Genomic DNA, 25655 nt, shown 5'->3' on the forward strand with positions numbered 1-25655 from the left:
CAGTTCCACCCTGTCCTATAAGGTTGCTATGAGTCGAAATCGACTCCACAGCAACAGGTTTTGGCCAAAAAAAAAGCTTGCTACCCACTTACCAGACATTGCTAAGAACCACCTGCTGGTACATATGCAAAAATAAACCTTAATCTAGGGAATTTTTTTTCTTCTAGAAGGTCTACATATACCTTTAAGTACTTTGTTCTTTTAATGTTTAACCAGATATCAAAAACAGAAAAAACACTAGGCTTCCCTAATGCATTTAAAATATTCACAAGAATCTGATAGATGGGCTTACAAAGCCAACAATGCTTTTATATTTCAAGAAAGTCAACTACTTGGTATCCAAAAATTAAATTTTTTATGTTAAGGACTAAATGGGTCTCTCATAATTACGTATGACTTAAAAAATCATGTTCATAGTGTGTATGACTTCAGCGTAATCAAATCAATTTCACATGCTAATTTTAAAATATCTAGCATTCTAACAGCTCAGTAAAAGCAATCTTCAACTTACATGTTCAAAGAACTATAAACCAAGTCCCTTGAAACTAGTAACTATTAATACCTCAGTTCTTACATACATAGTTCAGTCCCAAGTCTAAACAGCTTTAAAGAGCTGGTTCTCAGAAGGTGCACAGAATATCTCTTCCGTGGGAAATGAATTCTGTGAATTTGTACTAGAACACCTTTCCTCTCATCACTGGCGTCACTAGGGTTGGTGTCACCCAGTGTGGTAACTCATGGTGGCATCCCCCATGCTGTTGTTGTTGTTAGGTGCCATCCAACTCACAGCGACCCTATACACAACCAAATGAACTAGTGCCCTGACCTGTGCCATCCTCACAATCATTGTTATGTTTCAGCCCATTGTTGCAGCCACCCTAAATACCACGATATTACAGCTAAAACACCAAAATATTTGACAAAACCAGCAACTATAAAAACACCTGCAGCAATGAAAACGACAGTGCATGCTTACAACCCAGACGAAACCATGTGATTTGAAGCGTTGTAGTTGAGTAATGATTAAATGCATCAGAAGGTTCAAAAGTAAATTTAGAATAGAGTTTTAGCCTTGTACGTACACTGATACATGAAAGCTGGGCTTAGGAAATTTTTTTTGTTGTTATAGCTAACTACAGGGATATTTTTACAAAAAATAAATTTCTGCTGAAACACTGCACAAAAATTTTACAGACAACCATTTTGGTATCACCTCCCCACCCCCTCCCAGACAGTGTTACCCAATGTGGTTCGCACCCTCGCACCCCTGTAGCAACTACTGCCTCTCATCTCCCACTAAAGCCACTAGATCTAACATACCAGGAAATTCAAAAACACTGTAAATGCAAACATGCCTTACTCAAATAATCTCCACTCCTTATCTACTTGCACCATCAGTAAGCAAACCAGCACACAGAAGAAAAGCAATAGCTCTGGAACTCCAAGGGGTATTCCAATCACAGGCCGTTCATAAATCAGGTGTTTATACAACAGAGAATGCCAAAACACACAATGGCTATGGTTCACAGAACTAGCAGCGATGTGAAAAGATAGTGCAAAGTCAAAGTGCTTTGAGGACTTTAGATGTTACTTATGATCTTATAACTTCTCTACAACTTATAAGAATAAACAGAACTGCACCCTAAGCTGATGAGTGTTGTAACAGTGTAATGGCTATGCTATCCATTCATTGTAGCTCTTGGACACAAACCATTTAAACACACACATCTCTTTTAATATTTCAATTGCTTCCTTTTAGTTTTTCCTTGTAGTCTTCAAGTACATAATTGAGATGGCCAAGTCCTTAAGATCTTTTCTTCATCTTTTTACATATAATGTAAGCAGTAACAGTAAACGGCCTAGCTTTCAAGTTAGACCAACCTGGGTTCAAATTTCAGTTCCACGGTTTACAGTTATATGACCTTAAACAAACAAAAAAAATAACTAAACCTCAGTTTCCTCCTCCGTAAAATAGCTAATAATAAAACTTACATCATAAGGTAGCTATGAGGAATCAATGTTATAAAGCATACAAAGTCCTTAGTAGGATGCCTAGCTCACACGGCAAACATTTAGTAAACGGTAGCTTAAAACCATTCAGAGCCCCAAGCATGACTGTTAAATAAAAGCAGTCTAGACAATCAAATTAGTAACATTATGTAAAGATGGGAAACTTATAGTCTAAAAGTTCTAGAAAAGCCCTATGTTGAAAAGCAATGAATGATTTTAAAAAATCTTATCTTCATAATACCACTATTTTCCCAAAAGGCATTAGGAGAAAGTTACAAAGGAGTTAAGAAAACAAATTGTAGTCAGCACTCATTCAATACTTTTTGTCTGTTTTTCATCAACGTTTACATACAATTTAATCATAGCCTTTGTTTAAAGAGTTTTAAATTTTTTGAACTATTGCTAGGTGACATAAAATCATCTTAAATTTTTGTATTCAAATGTTCTAGACACTGGTTCAAAATTATTTATGTGTATGGACTATAGACCCTAATGCAACAGTTCTGAGGTGATTAAGCTGGCAGGTTTCAGAGATGACTTGGCAAAGTAACAGGGTAAGGTATTACAAAAATTAGAGATATTAAATCTCAAATTATATATTATAAACTATTCCTACTGGTAATGAAAATAAAAGACTTCCTCTGGATGGTAGGCAATTTAGTTATGGAATGTTGTATTGTCCAACAGAACCTATACAGCTGGTTCTATTCTTGGTTCCTTTAATTTTAACACAATCTCAGAGCCAAGGAATAATTGCAAAAAGCAGCACAAACCTCCCAAGCTGATCTGGAAAGGTCGAAGGCCTAAGTAATGAAAGTGACTGCTTTAATTTAATGGGCTGAACAGCAAAGGTGGAGATCTTCCCAGAAATGAGGGACACAATCAAGGAGCATTCTAAGTCCAAGACTGAAAAATGGGGAGCCAAGATAAGCAAGCCCCCAGAAGGGTTGCCTTCAACATGGAATTCAGGATGAGTCGGGTCCATCTTAGTTACTGTTTGTGCATAAGACCAGATAGTAAGAAAGAAGAGCTAACGAAAGGGCCTAACTGGACTTAGAGATTCACATTTTTTAAGTTTTCTCTAGGATAGTCCATCCTACTGGATGACATTAAGTTCAGCCATCTTGATATTCACATCCCTAATAACTAAGTCTAAACTAAGATTAAAGTCTAAAACTCAAGTAAATGTGGTCTTCTTGGCAGTTATCTTCATCCCCTAGTAGGAATGTACCAAAATTTCAGAATAATTATTTGACACTATGGATCAATTTCAGGATCTGAAAGACTAAAGTGAAGAAGTGATGACAAGTGTCATATATAACTCACAGTTATCTACATACACTATCAACCTTAACTGGTATACCTCCCAGTCCCTAAACCAAGTCCTAAACCAGCTACCAATACCACCCAAAGTTAAACTCCCAAAGAGCTGAACTCCACATCCAAGGTTTTTAATGATGACTTTGTAAGCACATTCACAAATATGGCAACTGCTTCACTTCCTAACTGGAAAATACCTTCCCCTTTGTAGCCCATTAAAGATCTATGATCTTTTTCATTAATACAGCATTACTTGGTAATACTAAATATACTAAGTATGTTGTTGTTAGCTGTCCTCAAATCAGCCCCCAACTCATGGCAACCGCATTCACAACGGAACCAAAGGCTGCCCAGTCGTTCACCATCCCCATGATTCATTGCAGATTGGACTGTTGTAATCCACAAAGTTTTCAATGACTAACTTTCAGAAGATCACCAGGCCTTTCTACCTAGTCTGTCTTAGTCTGGAAACCCCACTGAAACCTGTTCAACATCATAGCAACACACAAAGCTCCACTGACAGATGAGTTGTGGCTGCATGTGAGATGCACTGGCTGAGAATTAAATCCATCTCTCCCACATGGAAGAAAAGAACTCTATCTAATATAGTAATGTAAAGCATTTAGAGACATCAGTACAACATTAGCTCTAAATGAATAGTTAAAATTAAAAAAAAAAAAAAAGGAAGCTGTCAGATCCTGACTTATTTAGTCTGTTTAAAACTGTTACCCAATGTTTAGAAACACTTGAATGTCCTTGTGGACCTTTTCTTTAAAAAAGCTACATATTCCCTGACCCCCACTCCAGAGCAGACCGATCTCCCATTCTTGTGCTCCTACAGCACACTGTCTGGTCCTCTTGTATAACACTAGTCACACAATACTGTTGTTATTTACTTAGACATCTGCATCCCCCACTGGACACAAGCTTCGTAAGAGCAAAGGATCTTGGTGTTAAGCATATAGACATTCAAACGCCAGATCAATAAAATTCTAGTTAAATAAGTGAAGACAAAGCGTGTTTGGAAGGTGGGACATGGGGTACAGATTTGTTATGGGTTCATTTGGGTGAGGCGTGAATCTAAGTATCCATGTGGAGATAATTTGTGATTGAGTCATAATCTGACCGTAAAATTTTACCCAATTAGTAGGTTAGCCAGAATTCCATTAACAGCATGTAGACACGTAATCTATCCTTGTAGACATGTAACCTATCCCTGTCCCAAATGACAATTTTTGAATTTCCATTTTTCCTCCACCAGGAGTTACCATTTATTTTCATAGAAGGCAATGCCTCTAATCCACCCGACCCATGACACCCAATTAGAGCAATGTTGACCACAATTATCAACTTTTTACTTCTTACTGGGAGGTGCCTGCTCCTACAAGGCACTGGAGCCCTATTCTGATTCCAAGTCCACCCACCTCCACCAGGAAACCAGGCAGATGTGCAAGGAAGAGGAATAGGAAATGACTTCTGTTAAACATCAACCAGAACTTGAAAAACTTAAAAACACAAAATCAATCTTAAGTAGACCTGTGTCCTTCTGTATAATGTTTATATTACAAAACGTTTTGAATTCTAAATAACAACCTTACAAAGTACACTTGTAGGACTCCAATTCCTACGGTGAGGACTACCTATGGCAGTACTTGGGGTACAGTGAAACAACTGATCTGCCAACAACTGTTGACACTTCAAATTACTTCTCAAGTGATAAATAAGTCAAAATGTAAATGTGTCAAATACAATAACTATACAAACTTTTCACTGAAATTCTATGAAAATAAACATGTGTACTCCAGCCCCCACCCACTCTGAACCTAGAAATGAACTTTAGATATTATTACAACTCATTTGGAGAAGACTTACTGGAGGAGAAAAAGAGGTTTGCCACAAGATAGGTCATTAATATGCGGCATATGATTTGGTACAGCCTCCAAAAATGTCTTCAATGTGCACAAGGCAGTTGGAAGGGAACAGAGGCGCAGAGAAGTTTGCACCTGATCTAGTCCTTAAGCCGCTGACTAATACACCTGGGCACTGAGCATCGTCAACTGGTGACAAGTGCTGCACTGGCAGAACCCTGCCAAAAGCAGACTTCTCCCACGAAAAGATAAGGCAAATAGGGTCATTCTTCTCCCTCACATAATATTTAAAAGAGAAAAACTTTAAAAAAAGGGTAACTCTTGGTCTGCCACACCGCAGACCAAGTCCTTTTTGGTTTAATAGTATAACATAACACAGGTAAGTACGAACGTCAGCAAATAGGTATATGCTCAAGAATGTTCTTTGGAACGGTGTTCAGACTACATTATAAACGGTACTGCGAAAGGCTGTAAGTTTCAACACTGTCTATTCTGAAAAGCTTTTTCCACTTTAAAAATGTATAAAGCTAACCACTCAAATCTAATACGAACTCTTTTATAAAGCAGAAATTTTTCAAATTGTTACCCCCATGTAAATCTTCACTTTCAAACAAAAGATATGAATAAATGAGAGCTTCAACCAGTTTGTTTGAAGTACTTAAGGACCTTAAAGCACTCCTATCACAAAGTACTGATAAAAATACAGCTAATGCCAACTAATAGCTGTTTTCCGAAACCTCCCATTTTTGCAATAACTGCCCTATTTCTGTGGTTATTCTAGAAGTCTAACAGCCTAACAACTAAACACTACAACACTGAAACAGTCCTAATTCATAAATATCTTACTATAAATCAAGTGCTGTCCTCACTACCTGCATAAAACAAGTAAAGCCTAGGAAGCATAGCTGCCTTCCAAGAGATCCATGCCTTGGCCTGATGCCAAAAATACTTCCCACCCTAAAATCCAATCCTCATTAATGACAAGGCTCAGTAATTGCTGAACACTACTTGTTGGGGAAAGAAAAATTTATACAGCAGAGAATGTCAAAGCTTCACTTTCATACACTCTACATTATATTACACTTGTTCTTTCTTATATATCTCTCCAAGGCCTATGGCTTCTTTAATCACCAACTATGTACTTTGAAATCTGACTTTGGGGACAAATGGAGTTGTACTGTCAATCTTTATTTTATTTATTATCTTTGCAACATCCAAAAATGATTCAGAATGGAAAACGTTGCCATATTGATTTACATATGGCCATATAAAAGGAATATAAAGATGCAACAAATTGTGGAGTAGGGATAGAAGGATGGTTCTCTTCTAAATTAAAGAAATTTACACTTGCCCGCTACAGGGGAAGTATCAGAAGGGGGTGGGGACCATAAGAAAGTGAATCTATGACTTAAAACTTCTGGAAACATACTAGTCTCAAAGGTACACCTTTCAAGGTCACTTATTTTTAAGAAATAATTGCTCTTGAACAGTGAACAAATTTCCAGGCCGGACATTGAAAGCAAAATGGAATTTTAGTCTAATAAAGCAACAAGAGCTTTAATACTGGTTGCAGTTCACCTGTCTTAAAAACAGCATGCATCTGTCATCCCATACTAAACTGATGACTTTAAGTCAAGGAAAATGGTCCCTTTTCCATGCCTGCAAATTCTTACCTCTTGATATTTCTGCATATTCTAATTAACTGAACGTCACCAGGAAAATATTAATGATGGTTGGGACACTGAAGAGACACAACCTCAAAACTGTTCACAATCTACTAGAACAGACTTATTTGATCCAATAAACGAGGAAACGCACAGGGAAGGGAAGCGGTGGGCATGGCGTGACAAGCTGCTAGCCAGAGCAGACAAGCCCAGCGTTTAGACACTTACTGGTTTGCTAGGGTACACGTTAGATAGATGCGTTTTTAGTTTCCCCACGGTCCAGTTCAAAAAGCAACTAATAGTCTGGTCACTGTATTTCTGATTCGGTGCTTTAATGATGAGGGTCACAGGAATCTCCATCCCACTTTGGTCCATGGCGTCCCCAAAGTCGGACAGAGTCAAAAGCAGCAGCAGTTAAACCCAAGTGACCCGAGGCGGCTGGTTAGCGCCTGCGCCACTGGGGTGGGGGACGGAAGTGAGTTCTTAGTATTTCGTGTCCAAGTCAGTCACAAGTGCATCGGGCGATACGAAGGCCATCGCAGGTACCAAGGCTGGACAAGAGGCAGAGACAGCGGCGGCGGCGAGGTCTGGGGGCCGGGCCGTGGGTGCAGATTTCCCCGCCAGGTCCGGGCTCCGCCTGGCTCCGGACTGCGGAGGGAGGCGGATAAAGAAAGAGAAAGCGATGAGAAGGGCGCGTTGTGCGGGCGCTAAGGGCCGACTCACCCCTCCGCCCCCGCCACGACCCACAAGCTGAAACGCAACAAGGCCCCTACGCGACGGGCCGCCGAGAGGGCCGGAGAAGGGACGGGGCAGCCAGCCGGGGGAACGGTACCTGACTGGAGGTCGCAGGGCCCGCCACCGCCGCCCTCTGTGCGTGACAGGGCCGCCGGACTTAGAGTCCGGCCGGGCGTCCTCCGCGACGGCCGCTCCCTTCCTGCTGTTCGGCGGTGACCACGGCCCGGCCCCGGGTCTCGCGAGGCGGCGCGGGTGGAAGTAGGGAGAAGTTGGCCAAAGGGCGCGGCCCCACTCTCCGCCTGACCCTTCGGGCTGGGCGGGGCAGGGCGGGGCCGGGCGGAGCCGGGCGCGGCAGAGGCGGCTGCAGGTGGCAGGAGGGTGGGGACGAGAGCCGCGACGCCGGCCGCGCGCGCAGGTTTTGTTGTTGTGCGGAGGGTCCGGGTCCCCTTTAAACCGGAAGGCTCAGGGCGGAAGTGCGTCACGCGCGGCACGCCCCGGCGCGTGACCCTCCTGGCCCCGCCTCCGTCCGCGGCGTCCTGGACACCCGGGGACGCCTGAGATCGCGCTTCCCGCCGTCGAGAGGCTAGTCGGGCGCCTCGGAGCCCCGCTGACTGACGGTTCGTTGGCCCCCGGCCCCCAGGGGCTGACATTACTCTGTCATGACTACACTCATCTCCAGCTTGACATTTCCCTCTGCAAAAGTAACTGTTCCTCCTGATCCTTGAAGTTCTAATCCTTAATTTTGAAATTAATCAAAATATCTTGAGTGTGGACTGTTTGCAAAGCACGGGGCCAGGAGCTTTGGCGGCGAAGAGACTGGTGTACGTTGAGTAAAGAGCAAAGGCTTTCAAAGTTAGACTTGAAGTCTACCTCTGGTCGCTGCCTGAGGGTGGCCAACCTTTCTGAGTCTCAGTTTACTTCTCTAAATGGGGACGGTAATGCCTACCTAAGTGCTTGCTGATCAGTAAGTGAGTTAGGTGTGTATGTAAACCATTTGGTACTGTTCTGGCTTATGGCAGACTCTCAAATGTTAATCTTCATCTCTTCCTCTTAATGGTCACAAAGTTGGTGTTTATTGAGCACCTACTGTATGTTCAGTACCGTGGCAGATGGAGAGGGATGACAGAGTTATTTTTCTGCTTTATAGCTTAGACATAAATAATGCAAAGATTAAGCCCACTGTGCAAAGTTGGCTTAGGGGGTTTATGAGTCCAGTGCTGTAAATTACTACCAACTGTCTGTCAGTTTGTCATAGTGGTGGCTTGCATGTTACTATGATGCTGGAAATTATGACACCGATATTTCAAATACCAGCAGGGTCATCCATGGTGGACAGGTTTCTGTGGAGCTCCCAGACAAAACAGACTAAGAAGAAAGGCCTGGGACCTGCTTCTAAAAATTACTCAGTGAAAATCTTATGAATCATAACAGAACATTGTCTGACTTGCTTTCTTTGGAACACATCATCGAGAGGGATCAATTGCTGGAGGAGGACATCATGTTTGGTGAAGTAGAGTGGCAGTGAGGGTATGAGAGACCCTCCGTGCGATGGATTGGCAAGTAGCAACAAAGATGGTCTGGAATATGCTGGCAGTTATGAGGATGACGCAGGAATGGGCAACGTTGTCTTTTGTAGTACATAAGGTTGCCATGAACAGAGTTCAATCAAAGGCAGCTAAGAACATCTGTAAGTTAAAGTTTGTTAGATGTGCATCTTCATAGCTCCAGGCTTCCATTTACAGGAGAATGCAGACATGATATAGGGGGCTTTGGGGAGCTGGTCTCTTTCCCTCTCAGCTTCAGAAGGATTTAGAGCTACTACTGGATTAGCGACCAATGGAAAGTTATTCTCTCGACAGCTAATGCAAGGATCCTTTACACCCTCCCCTCCCTCACCTGGTTCTTTATGGTAGGACGCTGAACCTTAGCTATACCCTCTCAACTGCTCTTCTGAAATAAGGAGTGAAGTTCCCTTCATGTCTGGTCATAGATGATAGTAGCTTGCTCTGATTCAGGTTTTCTATGGCTGACTTTGATCCTTGCCTCCCCGGTATCTGTTTATCCCTAATTTCTTGCTAACAGAACCTTCATGTACTTCCAGCTAAAAATACTTTTTCAGACTCCCTTGCCTCTAGGGGCAACCTTTTGACAGTTCTAACTAATGAGATGAAGACTAAAGTTGTTACCCCAGATTTCCAGGAAAGTTTTTAAGATGGACAGGCTCTACTCACCAGAACTCATTGTTGCCCTAGACCTGTCTTGCTTTTGGAAGTTCAACTGCCGTAGTTCAGTGGCGAAGCAACAAACGAGAGGACAAAGGCCTACACGCCAAGGATGGCAGAACAGAAAAATTGAAAGAGACTGTGTCCTTGATGGCATCATTGTGCCATCACACAAGCCCTAGGCTGTCTATCCTAAGACCTCTTGTTTTTTTGAAACAAATTCCTGTTTAAGCGTCGAACTCTTAACCTCAACTACCACAACCACAACCACCACCACCCAATCCTGCAGCTCTTGTCACTTATGATGGGGACTCAGACTTTCATGACTCCTATAGAGGTAATGTGGCCATCTCACTTGGCACTATGACATGTACATTATTAATATTAAACACGATGTGCATTTCATTGTGATAAGCACTACCTAAAACAGGGTCCCTCAGAGGTTCACTAGCATGGACAAAAACATTTTAAAATATAATGAATATTCAAGAAATTGTGGGTATAAACATAACTTGGTATTAGACAGACAAAAGTGGTATTTTTTTTAACTTCAGAGCGTCCTGAATTAAGTAAACCCATTGCTATTGAGTTGATTCCGACTCATAGCTACCCTTAGAACAGAGTAGAACTGTCCCATAGGATTGCCAAGGAGCAGCTGGTGGATTTGAACTGTTGACCTTTTGGTTAACAGCCGAGTTCTTAGCCACTGTGCCACCAGGGCTCCCCCCTGAGTTAAGTATTTGCCTAAAAATGCTTTTGATGCTGTTGAACTTGGCCACCATAAAAACTGTGTGTAAATATGATCCCATTTTTGTTAAATTATGTGTATATGTACATAGAACTGGAAACCCTGATGGAGTAGTGGTTAAGTGTTACGGCTGCTAACCAAAAGGTCACCAGTTCAAATCCACCAGGCGCTCCTTGGAAACCCGATGGGGCAGTTCTGCTCTGCCCTGTAGGGTCACTATGAGTCAGAATTGACGGTAATGGGTTTGGTTTTTGGTTTGGGTACATAGAACAGTGTATGAAAGGGTGGTTCTCAGAATATTGCAGTGTTTGAGGCTACTGTGAGCATTGAGCTGCCTGTTTAAATCACTATGCACGTTGCGGACAGGAACTGGAAATGTGAAGGAACAATCGCACATCTCAGCTATTATTTGTTATTTAAAGACAGCCCCTAATGAAAATGCTTAAGAGCACAATGCTAGTAGATAATAAAGGATCTGTGGTTAATCCAGTTTATATTTATTTTTGATTGAGGTGAAATTATACACAAAACATATACCAATTCAATAATTTCTATATGTATAATTCAGTGACATTACATTTTTCAAGGTGTACAACCATTCTCGCTATTCTTTTCTAAATTATTCCAGCATAATTAACCTAAACTCAATGCCCCCTAAGCAAAACACCCCCTTTCTCCCTCCCTCTCACCTCTGGTAACCACTAATAATTTTTAGTTGCTATATATTTATTTCATATAAGTGATATCATACAGCATTTGTCCTTTTGCAACTACTTTGCTCAGCGTAATATTTTCGAGGTTTGCCCATGTTGTGGCATGTAACAGGACTTCTCTTTATGGCTGAGTAATATTCCCATTGTATGTATATACCGCATTTTGTTAATCCATTCCTCTTTTGATGGACATTTTGGTTGTTTTACCTTTTGGCTACATGAATAGTGCTACAATGAAAATCGGTGTACATGTGTCTATTCCTATCGCTGCTTTCAGGCCTTTTGGGTATGTACCTCAGAGTGGAATAGCTGGGTCATATGGTAGTTCTATATTCAACTTTTTTAGGAACCACCAAATTATTTTCCACGGTGCCTGTATCATTTTATATTCCCACCAGCAATAGATGAGTTTTCCTGTTTCTCCACAACTTTACCAACACCTATCATTTTCGTTTTTTGTCATTGCCATTCTAAGGGGAGTGAGATGGTATCTCTCTTGTGGTTTTGATTTGCATTTCCCTAATAGCTAGTGACACTAGACAGCTGAACATGTTTTCATGTGCTTATTGCCCATTTGGATATCCTCTTTGGTAAAATATTCAAGTTCTTTGCCCATTTTTTGATGGAACTGTCTTTTTGTTAAGTTGTATATGTATTTCATATATTTTAGATACTAGACCCTTAGGGTTCCCAGAAATTTCTCCCAATCTGTAGGTTGTCTTTTCACTTTTTTGATAAATTCCGTTGATGAACAAAAGTATTTAATTTTTATGAGGTCCCATTTTTCTGTTTTATCTTTTGTTGCTTGTGCTTTTGTTGTCATATAATTAATCTTATTTATTAGTAGTAATAAATCTACTCTGATAATATTAACTATATAAACTATTCAGTATACATAATTTTAGTAGCTAGTTCAGTAGTTGAGGGTGATTTATGCCCATTGGGTAACTCTTGTTAACAAAGTAGAATTTAAATTTGAATAGAATTATTTGTAAATAATAACAGTTGATTTCCAGTATTTTTGGGATGTGTATTTACTTCTAATTCTTTTCATCTTTGGTGTGGGAAGGAGGACAGAGAAGCATATATTGACTTATTTTGTAAGATACCAATTCCTTTTAAAAATTCAAAGAAAAGTGGCTTTTTACTGGGCTTTTCTTACTGAAATTTGAAATACTTCCCAGTAAGGTAAAATAGTTTTATGATGTTGGATAATACATTTTGGTTGTTATTGGGTTATTTTTGTTTGTTTTTTGAAATAGCTCTCCTGAGAGGAAAGACTTCAGTCAAGCAATAATCTTGCAGTTGCAAATTTCAAAGATGATGTTGGCCATCTGGCTTCTGATTCTTTCCATTTCCCCATTCCCCACCCTTGTCATTTTTTAAAGATTCTGTGCCACAAAGCATCTAATCAAACTTAATCAAGTTCATTATTTTTTTTTTTAATGAATTTCTACTCTTGAATCCTAGGAACATTAGCTCTTTTCAACACTGTACTTTCAAAACCTTAATTGGTCCCAGATGTTTGATTATAAATACTCTTGCAGAAACTAGAAGGAAGAAAACCAACACATGTATTAAATGCCCAGTGGGGACTAACTGGGTGTTTTAGTGATGTGTTATCTAATGAATTCTCAGAACAACCCTGAGAAGCAGTGAGGATATGAAAGCTCAGAAAGGGTGTGCTAGCAAAAATACAGAGAGAGGCATATGGAGCAGGCTTTCAATAAAGGGTTGACATGAACCACTCTTGGGCAAACAAGGGAGGGGATGAAGGAGAAGTAGTTGTACAGGGAATGTTCCAGGAAGCATGTAAGAAGATGTTCTCAAAAATTGCTTACCCAAACTATTACCAGGAAATGCTTGTCAGAAAGTAGATTAACCAAATGAAGAAAGATACAATTTTTGAAATGTCTATGTTATTGGTCATGCTGAACCCTGAGTATAAAAACTGTGCCCTTTTTCACAACGGCAGAGCACTCTGTTCTTTCACTTAGTGCTGCTGAACTTGGATTGTAATATTCTTCAATAAAACTCTTTGCTTTTAATTTTTACAGAGTAAGGATTTTGGTTTGAGCACGATGACATTTCTGGTGCCAGAAGTGGGATTTTGAAGATGCATTATTTTTCGTGACCCTGAGACATTGAGGACTTGGGCCATTGTACTAGCCAAGCTGTTTGGGCTCTCCACTTCCACAAATTCGCAGGAGTAGCCTTAAGATAAATAACCTCTGAAATCTGAGCTCTGCTATCTTGAATGGTAGCTCTTTGAGTTTCATTGTTGAATTTGTTTTGTACATGCACATTTTGTTTATCTGGTGGGAACATGGGAAATGCCAGATCTAGGAGTAACTTGAAGCCACCCTTCAGGACTCCTGCTTACTACATGAACAAGCACTTTTGTTCCCTAATATGTACCATCTTGTCTGGCTGGTATAACCTTACCAGAGAGAGTTTGGAAACTCAGTGGCCACTTTTGGGGGGTCTTTTGACCTTTTGGTTTTTCTGCACAGTAAATTAGAAAATAGAGGCTCCCGAATTAAACAATCTCAATGGAGTGTCTATTTTGACCAGTATCTAGAAGCTTCTAAAAGACACCAAGACAGTAAAATAGCTTCCCTGCAGGACACAGTCTCTAAATTGACCAAACAAATCAGCTACAATCCCAAAATTTAACTCTTGCCTTTCTGCACCATTGCTGGCTATTACCCCCTTATGCCCTCTATGCCCTCTTACTCTTCTGAAAATCAAAATCCATCCTAGTACGTATGCTGAAGTTTGTCAGTATTGTAAGAAACAAGGTTTTGTATGGTTGTTATAAAGGAATCCCAGAGTCTTTAAGTCGCTAAAATATGTAGGCAGGGGTCAAGCATCTTAAAAGTTTCTAGGGTGCTCACCACTGACAGAAAGACACCCATGAAAGGATAAGCTGGAACATGAGACAGGTCAAAACACTAGGCTGTCCACCAACCACAAGAAAACTTGCAAGCAATGGAGGCACACTGTGAAACAAAACACTGATATAAACCTCGCATCAGACTCAACACTACGAATTTTCCTTGACCCTGGGAGACCAAAGTTTCAACCTATTCTTAACGTGCTTCATGAATGAGCCTGGATTTCCACACCACCACTGGGACACTGGTTTGGGGTTGTAAAAATGGCATGGAAGCAGTGTCTGATCTCCTCCAACCACACAAGGGGGAAGGAGAACCAAGATCAACAGCGCAAACCTGACTCCCATGAGGCAGAGGCCAGAGAAGCCTCCTCTCGCCTCCATCTTCACTAATTCTCACATCAACTGTCCTTCACAGCACTCTCTACTTCTCCACTATGTTCCATAACCCATTGCAATGGCCACACACAGCTCAAAGACCATACTCATGATTACACTGTTTATCATAAAGGAAGTAACAGTTAACCATTCAGGCTCATGAACAAGCAGGATACAGTTCTTTCATCAGGATCGCCTCTGCACAGCTGTGCTCGCAGGCACACCTCTCCCTGGCCCTTGGCCTTTGCCCAAAGGCACTCGGCTTTCTCTCTCCATGGCCAGGAAGCCCACCATGCTGTCTCCTGCTGCTGAGTCTCTGCTGCCAGGTCTCTCCTGCTGGTCTCTACTTCCTTTGTGGTAGTGGGCTTCTCCTCTCTACTCTGGAATTGGCTCTCCTTTAAGGCAAAACTGACCAATCCTTACATAGGCCACAATTACCCTATCACACGGTCACCTGGGTGGGAGTTACAAGACCGTGGCTAGAGATTACACACAAAAGTAATTAATCACACCGCAGGGATTCATGTTTAAAAATGCTATAAGCTGAATATACTTGAAGTAATTTAGAACTTCAGTGATCACTTTGGGAACACGAGTTTCCATCTGCTCTTTTTACTTCCATTTTTGGAAAATGAGTTCTCATTTACATTGTTTTTTTCTTTCCTCTGGGGAACCTTTGTTTGATGCCCAGATTTTGTGAGATGGTCTGATATTCCTCCAACTGAGACTCTGGCAATTTAATGAGTTTATCTAGGAACTGTATTTCTGTTGACCTGAGTTGATCATACGGAAGAATTGCTGTATACGTTTTATGAAACTGGGTTGTTTAACATGTGGTATTACATTTTTTTTTTTTTTATAAGCGTGGCTTTTCAGCTGGCCTCACAAACCAGTGAACTTATATGGTTTTTGTTTCATTTTGTTCTGAGAACTTGCCCCTTGTCTAGAATATTGAGTCCAACTTTCTGTCTCGTATCAGGTTACAGGCCATGGATGGCAGTTGCTGTATTTTATGAGGCTGCCTTAAATCTCAGATCTTTTCTTTTCCAAGAAAATCTTCTTTTTGTGCCTATCTTATGATCTGGGCTTTCAGTAGCTACTCTTAGAAACTTTGATATAAAAATGGATTGTTTCATAACGCAAATAAGAAATGACATGGGTGATATCACAACAGACCCAACTGAAATTAAAAGAATCATACCAGATTACTACAAAAAATTGTACTTTAATGAATTTGAGAACCTTGAAGAAATGGATGAATTTCTAGGAACACACTATGTACCTAAACTAACACAAACGGAGGTAGAACAACTAACTAAATAAACCCATAACAAGAGAAGAGATGGAAAAAGGTAATTAAAAAACTGCCAACAACAACAACAAAAAAAGCCCTGGCCTGGATGGCTTCACTGGAGAGTTCTACCAAACTTTCAGAAAAGAATTAACACCACTACTACTATGGGTATTTCAGAGCATAGAAAAGGGTGGAATATCCCAAACTCATTCTGTGAAGCCAGCATATCCCTGATACCAAAACCAGGTAAAGACATCACAAAAAAAGAAAATTATAGACCTATATCCCTCATGAACTTAGATGCAAAAATCCTCAACAAAATCCTAGCCAATAGAATTCAGTGATGTATCAAAAAAATAGTTTCCCATGACCAAGTGGGATTCATATGAGGTATGCAGGGATGGTTCAACATTAGAAAACAATCAATGCAATCCACCATATAAATAAAAGACAAGAACCACATGATCTTATTAATTGATACAGAAAAGGCATTTGACAAAGTTCAACACCCATTCATGATAAAAAAAAAAATTCTCAGCAAAATAAGAGTAGAAGGAAAACTCCTAAACTTAATAATGGGCATTTATACAAAGCTAACTCTCCTAAATGTAGAGTCTGTAAACATTCCTCTTGAGAACAGGAACCAGACAAGGATGCCCTTTATCACCACTCTTATTCAACATTGTCCTGGAGGTCCTAGCCAGAGCAATTAGGCTAGATAAATAAATAAAAGGCATCCAGATTGGTAATGAAGAAGTATCTCTATGTGTAAATGACATGATCTTATGTACAAAAAACCCTAAAGAATCCTCAAGAAAACTACTGAAACTATTAGAAGAGTTCAGCAGAGTATCGAGATACAAGGTAAACATACAAATATAGGTTGGATTCCTCTTTACCAACAAAGAGAGCATTGAAGAGGAAATCACCAAATCAATACCATTTACAGTAGCCCCCATGAAGATAAAATACTTAGGGATAAATTTAACCAGGGACGTAAAAGACCTATACAGTGAAAACTACAAGACGCTACTGCAAGAAACCAAAAGAGACCTACATAAGTGGAAAAACACCTTGTTCATGGATAGGAAGACTTAGCATTGTAAAAATATCTATTCTACCAAAAGCCATCTATAGATACAATGCAATTTCTGATCCAAATCCAATGACATTTTTTAATGAGATGGAGAAACCAATCAACAACTTCATATGGAAGAGAAAGAGGCCCAGGATAAGTAAGACATTACTGAAAAAGAACAAAGTGGGAGGCCTCACACTACCTGATTTTAGAACCTATTATACCGCCACAGTAGTCAAAACAGCCTGCCACTGGTACAACAGGTACATAGACCAATGGAACAGAATTGAGAATCCAGACATAAATCCATCCACATATGAGCAGCTGATATTTGACAAAGGCCCAAAATCAGTTAAATGTGGAAAAGACAGTCTTTTTAACAAATGGTGCTGGCATAACTGGATATCCATCTGCAAGAAAATGAAACAAGATCCATACCTCACACCATGCACAAAAACTGACTCAAAATGAATCAAAGACCTAATTATAAAATCTAAAATGATAAAGATAATGGAAGAAAAAATAGGGACAATGCTAGGAGCCTTAATACGTGGCATGAACAGTATACGAAACGTTACTAACAATGCACAAACACTAGAAGAGAAGCTAGATACTTTGACGCTCCCAAAAATCAAACACCTATGCTCATCCAAAGACTTCACCAAAAGAATAAGAAGACTACCTACAGACCAGGAAAAACTTTTTAGCTATGACATTTCCGATCAGCGTCTGAACTCTAAAATCTACATGATACTGCAAAAACTCAACTACAAAAAGACAAATAACCCAATTAAAAAATGGGCAAAGGATATGAACAGGGACTTCACTAAAGAAGACATTCAGGTAGCTAAAAGATACATGAGGAAATGCTCGCAATCATCAGCCATTACAGAAATGCAAATCAAAACTTCAATGAGATTTTATCTCACTCCAATGAGGCTGGCATTAATCCAAAAAACACAAAATAATAAATGTTGGAGTCGTTGTGGAGAGGCTGGAACACATATACACTGCTGGTGGGAATGTAAAATGGTACAACCACTTTGGAAATTGATTTGGCGCTTCTTTAAAAAGCTAGAAATAGAACTACCATACGATCCAGCAAACCCACTCCTTGGAATATATCCTAGAGAAATAAGAACCCTCACACAAACAGATATATGCACAGCCATGGTCATTGCAGCACTGTTTACAATAACAAAAAGATGGAAGCAACAAAGGTGCCCATCAACAGATGAATGGATAAATAAATTATGGTATATTCACACAATGGAATGCTATGCATTGATAAAGAACAATAATGAATCCATGAAAAATTTCATAACATGGAAGAATCTGAAAGGCATTATGCTGAGTGAAATTAGTCAGTTGCAAAAGTACAAATACTGTAAAAGACCACTATTATAAGAACTCAATAAATAATTTAAACAGAGAAGAAAATACTCTTTGATGGTTACAAGAGTGGGGAGGGAGGGAGGGAAAGGGGTATTCACTAATTAGATAGTAGACAAGAACTATTTTAGGTGAAGGGAAAGACAACACACAATACAGAAGAGGTCAGCACAACTGGACTAAACAAAAATCAAAGCAGTTTCCTGAATAAACTGAACACTTCGAAGCCCAGAGTAGCAGGGGCGGAGGGTTTGGAACCATGCTTTCAGGGGACATCTAGGTCAATTGGCATAATAAAATCTATCAAGAAAACACTCTGCATCCTACTTTGGAGAGTGGCATCTAGGGTCTTAAAAGCTAGCAAGCGGCCATCTAAGATGCATCAATTGGTCTCAACTCACCTGGAGCAAAGGAGAATGAAGAACACCAAAGACACGAGGTAATTATCAGCCCAAAAGACAGAAAGGGCCACATAAATCGGAGACTGTATCAGCTTGAAACCAGAAGAACTAGATGGTGCCCATCTACAACTGATTGCTGTCCTGACAGGGAACACAACAGAGAATCCCTGATGCAGCAGGAGAGCAGGGGGATGCAGACCCCAAATTCTCATAAAAAGACTAGACTTAATGGCCTGACTGAGACTAGAAGGACCCTGGAGGTCATGGTCCCCAGACCTTCTCTTAGCCCAAGACTGGAACCATTCCCAAAGCCAACTCTTCAGACAGGGATTAGACTGGACTATAAGGTAGAAAATGAAGCTGGTGAGGAGCAAGCTTCTTGGCTGTAGCAGATACATGAGAGTATGTGTGCAGCACCTGTCTGAAGAGGGGATGAGAAGGCAGAGGGGGACAGAAACTGGCTGAATGGACACGGGAATACAGGGCAGAGAGAAGGAGTGTGCTGTCTTATTATGGGGAGAGCAACAAAGGGTATATAAAAAAAATAGCAAGGTGTATATAAGTTTTTGTATGAGAGACTGACTTGATTTGTAAACTTTCACTTAAAGCACAATAAAAATGTAAAAAAAAATTTAATGGTTTATTTGAAAAGTGCACTGAAGAAGGATGGACTGTTTGTTTTGATTGGGACAGATTATTCTAAGTTGCTTCTCTAAAGAGAATCCTATAAAGCATACAAAAGATAGGGGTATGAAAATGTAATAATTTTCTGCCTTTGGATGGCATTTAAATTAGATCATAACAGCCCTTTGTTGAAAACAAAACAGAGTTTCTGTAAAATAAAATAAGGGTTTTATTCAGATTCAAAGATTTGCAAATCTTGAAGCTCCAAAATGAAAGTTTAAAATGGCATTCTAAAGAGGGAGCATAAGTACCCATCTTTTCTCAGAACTTTGTGCAGGGTAGGGAAAGAGTACGGGGGTACATTTCACATTCAACATGCTCTGTAATGCTCATTTATCAAGAATTTCTATTGGCCGGAATACTCAACCTCAGCCACAGTTTTCTGTGTTCCAGAGTTGGCTCCTTCAACAATCTGGGTGGGCCACCTCAGAATGTTGCAGAATGAGTTATTTTGATTGAAGACTGTAGTCATGAGTCACGTGCTCTAAAAAGCAGAAGCAGGGGCCTAAGACAAAATGGAGTCTGATGCAGATCTGTGTCAGCCATTTTAATCAGATCAAGCACCTCAGTTTCAGAGTGCTCTTTCACACTTCCCCTTTCTGATCATGAATCTCTGTAGATATTCCTTGATCACTATTGTAAGAATGTTTTCTTCTGCGCAGACTTCTCTTTGGACCTATCTTTTTGTAAGTTGGATCTTTCATCAGCCTTTTCACCATACCATAGCTCTGACACTCTACTTCTGTGATCCTCCAGTTGGGCCGTATGTGGGGCAAAACCATATTTGGAGGAATAAAACATCCAAAAGGGATAACTCAAGGTGTGAAGGTGTTCTCTTCTAAGAACTTAGTTTCTTCAAGATATATAACCCTCTGTGTAGCAAGTTTGGTTACAAGCATTAGACAGGCATTTCGTACAACATTTAATTAGACCTATAATAATTATTGTTGCAATCAAGAAGATTAACCTGGCTTATAGTATAGAGCACAACTAGAAGCCAATGCCATTGGGTAACCAACTAAAGATAACTAAAAAGGGAGAGTCAGGCATAGGAAGTACTGAATGTAGCCAAGTAGCCTTCTAGTGGATTTTTCTAATATTTTGTTCTACTTTTCACGTGGTATTTATCCAGGTACAGCAGAAGGTATTAGCAATGGCACAAACTCCTCCATGTTGGGCTAGAAAGAAATCAAGAACTATTCTATCATCTAATACAACTTTAACAAGAGATTCTAAAGATTTCTTTTGGGCTGACATTCCATCTGAAATATCAGCAATTTGAGCCATTGTAGCAGATAAACGTCAAATAGATTTTGCAAGCTGAGGAATACCATAGTTGAGTAGAAGTGTTCAAGGGAATATCCATTCTATCTTAGGTTTTTTGGCTACTGGAGTATGTTGTGGCGTAAAGTCTCTCTTACTCTGAATGAGGATTGTTATATCATTGACCCAGTGAATGCTTTCATTATAGGAGTGGACAACACCTAAAGGAACTCCTAAAAGACCTAATGTGCATTGACCCACCATGTTCCAGGTATTTAAGCAAGGTAATGCCCAGACATTAGGTTTTTCACTTGGGTTTGGTCCTTTATTGTGGGATAATTTGATCCTCCATACAAAAATACATATCCACTAGGAGCACAGATCATGCTACTTCCAGTATAATTGTGTGTAAAGTTTGATTGATTTTCTCAAGCCAATTTTCTATTAAAGAGCTGTTACAAATGCACAATTGTCCCACCCTAAGTGGGTTCCAGAGCCTAATACAGAGTGGGAGACAAGTTGCTTAAATCTGTTTAATTTCCTTTTAGGCAATCTGGTAGTTTCATTGCCTGTACTGATTGGAAAGCCATTTTGGCAACAACGATAATGAAATGTTTCTTTTGCCCTAGAGCAATTTTGGATTCTTTCTACAATTTGGGTTAGACTAAAGCCTGGTACCTGAAGCTGGGCCAACAATTCATAGCCTGATACATATGATTCTTTTAAAGGTGATGTCGAAGTTAGTATTAGCATTAGGTACAAAACTGTAATTTAACATAGGAGTCACTAGTGGATTTGAATTTTCATGCCCAGATCCTGCAGGGGGATGACCATCCCACATTCAGTCAAATTACTGGCAATAGCTACCTATTGGGCTAATTTAACAAATACATTTTCTCTCTAAGTGTTAGAAGAAATTGTTTAGGAATAAAAGAATAAGGCTTAAATGGACTTTCATGTTGAATAAAACTACCAAGAAATAAGACCACAGGTGTATAATAAAGCTAGTAGCATAAGAATAGCTACAAAGCAAAGTGCACAAAAAATCAGCAACATGCATGAGGTTTTGTTCTGTGATCTTGAGGCTAGCTATGTACTTCTGCAGTCATCTGCTTCTGGGCAACCTCAGCGTAGGTCAAGTTTGAGGTCACCTGCTAATGTATTTCATCTAATGATCAGGAGGTACATGTTTAAGGTGACTTGTGCATCCACAGGATGATATCGTTGAGTTTGGCTGCACACAGGTTGGTCAGCAACACATGAAACAGTCCCTTCCAGTGGGCTTCTAAAGTTTTGGAGCTGAAACTGTTCTGGTAGAGTAGGTCTCCAGGTTGCAGGCCATGGTCAGAGAAGTCAGGAGCCTTGAGATGTGTGTCTGTGAAAGACTGTTTTACCTACGAGACAGAAGCTTGAGAATAGGCCATCAGTCCTTTGCAATACTTAAGGATATCTGCATTAACATTGTGCAGATCAGTATAAGTAATGTGACTAAAGATCATAGGTCTTCCAGTGACTATTTCATGAGGAGACAGCTTGTGTTTTCCAAATGGAGATGATCTAAGATTTAATAATATCAAAGGAAGTGCTTTAGGTCATGGCAACTCTAGGCTCTCAGTTAATTTGGCTAACTTTTGTTTAATAATTCCATTGGTAATAATTCCATTGGTATGTTCTACTAATCCAGAGGACTGGGGATAATAAGGAGTATACAAAAATTGAGTGATTGGAAATATTTTCCAAATTTCTTTAATAACCTATCTGGTAAAATGCATTCCTCTGTCACTGTGGAGTATGCTGGGGTACTCCATTTTTGTAAGATATTCTCTACAGCCTTCTTAGAAGGTGGTAGTTGCTTGATGAGTGGAATAAGCTTCAACCCAATTAGAGTACATACAAATTGGGAACCGGGTTCAAGATGGCAGAATAGACAGACACTTCCAGCGAGCCCTCTTACAACAAAGACCTGAAAATAACAAGTAACATGAGTATATTTATGACAAGCTAGGAGCCCTGAACAACAAATGCAAAGTCAGAAAACAAACCGAGCAGCAGGATGAGGGAGAGATGGTTCAGAAGCAGAGAGGAGTTACTAACCTGAATTTCCAGGAGCCCTTAGGAACTATTCCTGGGAGCAGCGGCAGCGGGCTGCTACTAGCGTTTAGCCGCAGTTTCCTCAGGGAAAAGCAGCCAGCCACACAGCCTACTCACACCTCCAGAACCAGAAAAGAATGGCACTCTCAGCAAAAGCTAAGTACTTGCGTATATTTTACCACGCCCCCCTGCTCCCAAGCCAGCTTCAGTGGCTGTTGATTTCCATGGGCCTGAGATAGGCCCTGTTGAGTTCCTAGAGCCATCCTCCCAGCCTTGGAAAAGGAATAAATTTGCAGTTCGGGGAAAAGATAATTTGCCAGCTCCACTAACCTGGGGAGCTCAGGACAGAAGTGGCTCCTGTCGAGGCAGAAATGGTCTGTGGACTTTGAGTACTTTTCCCCCTTGCATGGACCTACGTGGGCCTATTTCAGGAGAATAGGCCCTTGCTGGCAGACTACAACTGTTTCAGCTGTGGTGAAGAGGTGGGTGTTTGATGTTTGACACCACTTTGCCTATTAAACAGGGTCTTCACCTACCCATATCAGGGGCCTAAGGACTGGTAGCTCCACTCAGGCCACCCAGCCACACACGACAGGGGTCCAAGGATAACTGGTACTTCCCAGTCCTTACAACCAAAAACATTGGGTGCCCATGGTCCATCTGCAGAGCCCACCCACCTGTATGCTCTAGGGAACAGGGACACGCTTTTCTCAGAGACACGTAGGAGACTATTCCCAGCCCGCTGCCTTGTTCAGACCATGACCCCCTACTGCAACCAAATACCGGTACGTATGCCAATCACCCCTGCCCCTCTAAGGCTATAGGACAGAGTCTGTACCACACACTTGATGAGCAGCTACCTGGACACCTGAGCTGAATCCATACAAGAAAAGCAAATGGACTCCTAGGCTGATATACCTGATAACAGCTCTAGCCGTCTGGTTACAGGATGTCAGAGCTCCAAAGGTGAAAATATTCAAGCTAGCTCACTCAAACAGCCCATTCGGGCATATCAAAATAAAACAAAGCAAGAAGCTAGGATACAGTAAGCAAACATAAAATAAACTAATACAATAACTTACAGATGACTCGGATACAACAGTCAATATCAAATTACATAAAGAAACAGACCATGATCACTTCAGCAAGCTCTCAAAACAAAGAATCAAGGGATCTTCTAGATGAAAGTATCTTCCTGGAATTACCAGAGGCAGAATACAAAAGATTAATACACAGAACACTTCAAGACATCAGGAAGGAAATGAGGCAATACGCGGAACAAGCCAAGGAACACGCAGATAAAGCAATTGAAGAAATTAAAAAGGTTATTCAGGAACATAATGAAAAATTTAATAAGCTGGAAAAATCCAGACAGACAGCAATCAAATTCAGAAGATTAACAATAAAATTACAGAATTAGACAACACAGTAGAAAGTCAGAGGAGCAGAATTGAGCAAGTGAAAGGCAGAATCAGTGAACTTGAAGATAAAGCACTTGGCACCAATATCTTTGAAGAAAAATCAGATAAAGTAACTTAAAAAAAATAAAGAAACCTCAAGAATCATGTTGGACTCTATCAAGAGAAATAACCTATGAGTGATTGGAGTACCAGAACAGGGAGGGAAGAGTAGAAAATACAGAGAGAATTGTTGGAGATTTATTGGCAGAAAACTTCCCTGATAATGTGAAAGATGAGAAGATATGTATCCAAGATGCTCACCAAACTCCACATAAGGTAGATTTTAAAAGGAAGTCACTAAGACATTATAATCAAACTTGCCAGAACTAAAGGTAAAGAGAGTCTTTTAAGAGAAGCTAGAGATAAATGAAAAATCACCTACAGAGGAGAGTCAATAAAAATAAACTCGGACTACTTGGCAGAAACCATGCAGGCAAGAAGGCAATGGGATGACATATAAAAAATTGCCAGCCAAGAATCATATATCCAGCAATACTGTCTCTCAAATATGAAGGTGAAATTAGGACATTTCCAGATAAACAGATATTTAGGGAATTCGTAAAAGCCAAACCAAAACTACAAGAAATACTAAAGGGAGTTCTTTGGTTAGAAAATCAATAGTATCAAGTATCAACCTAAGACTAGAACATTGGACAGAGCAATCAGGTGTCAAATGAGACAGGGAAATCACAAAAACAAAAACAAATCAAGATAAAAAAAAAAAAAAAACGCTCAAAACAGGGAAACAGCAATGTTATTATATAAAAGAACCCAACATTAAAACAATGAAGAGGGACTAAGAAATGTAGTCGTAGATCTTTCATATGGAGAGGAAGACAAGGTGATATAAAGAAATAAAATTTAGGTTTAAATTAGAAAAATAAGGGTAAATATTAAGGTAACCACAAAAGAGACAAATTATCCTACACATCAAAATAAAATACAGGAAAAAAATAGAGACTCAGCAGAAACAAAATCAAGAACAATGAATAAGAGGAAAACACAATATATAAACTACTCAGCAGAAAGAAATTAAGTGGGAAAAAGAAACTGTCTACAACACACAGAAAAATACATCAAAATGACAGCACTAAATTCATACCTATCCATAATTACACTGAATGTAAATGGACTAAATGCACCAATAAAGAGACAGGGAGTGGCAGAATGGACAAAAAAAACACATGATCCATCTATATGCTGCCTACTACAGTACATACAAATCACTACTAAGACAAACTGATATCCCATAGAGGGAGGAAGTTGAATGTAATTCTACCTGCCATTCCAACATTGAACCCAGAGGTAGAAGAAATTCTCCTAGTGATATCATCAAGGGCTTCCCTGGATAGTCATGTCTTAGTCATCTAGTGCTGCTGTAACAGGAATACCACAAGTGGATGGCTTTAACGAAGAGAAATTTATTTCTTAACAGTAA

At 40.0% G+C, this 25655-nt stretch overlaps 1 protein-coding gene across 5 annotated transcripts in view; it reads right to left on the bottom strand.

Annotated features, from left to right (window-relative positions):
* The window catches only part of HERPUD2 (HERPUD family member 2), a 35099-nt gene extending 27163 nt beyond the window's left edge, over positions 1 to 7936 (bottom strand). Inside the window, exons 1-2 of one of the 5 annotated variants that reach the window (XM_064290139.1) lie at positions 7695 to 7936; positions 7091 to 7510 (exon numbers count right to left, since the gene is read on the bottom strand). In XM_064290139.1, coding sequence (XP_064146209.1) covers positions 7091 to 7237 — 147 coding nt within the window. In that variant the 5' untranslated portion in view covers positions 7238 to 7510; positions 7695 to 7936. Of the gene's footprint in view, positions 1 to 7090; positions 7644 to 7694 lie in introns of those variants that run through there. The other 4 variants (XM_064290138.1, XM_064290137.1, XM_023544298.2 and 1 more) reach the window with 4 other exon arrangements.
* Positions 7937 to 25655: the final 17719 nt, after the last annotated feature.

Source organism: Loxodonta africana, chromosome 8, assembly GCF_030014295.1.
Source record: "Loxodonta africana isolate mLoxAfr1 chromosome 8, mLoxAfr1.hap2, whole genome shotgun sequence".
In the NCBI taxonomy this organism is placed as follows: domain Eukaryota; kingdom Metazoa; phylum Chordata; class Mammalia; order Proboscidea; family Elephantidae; genus Loxodonta; species Loxodonta africana.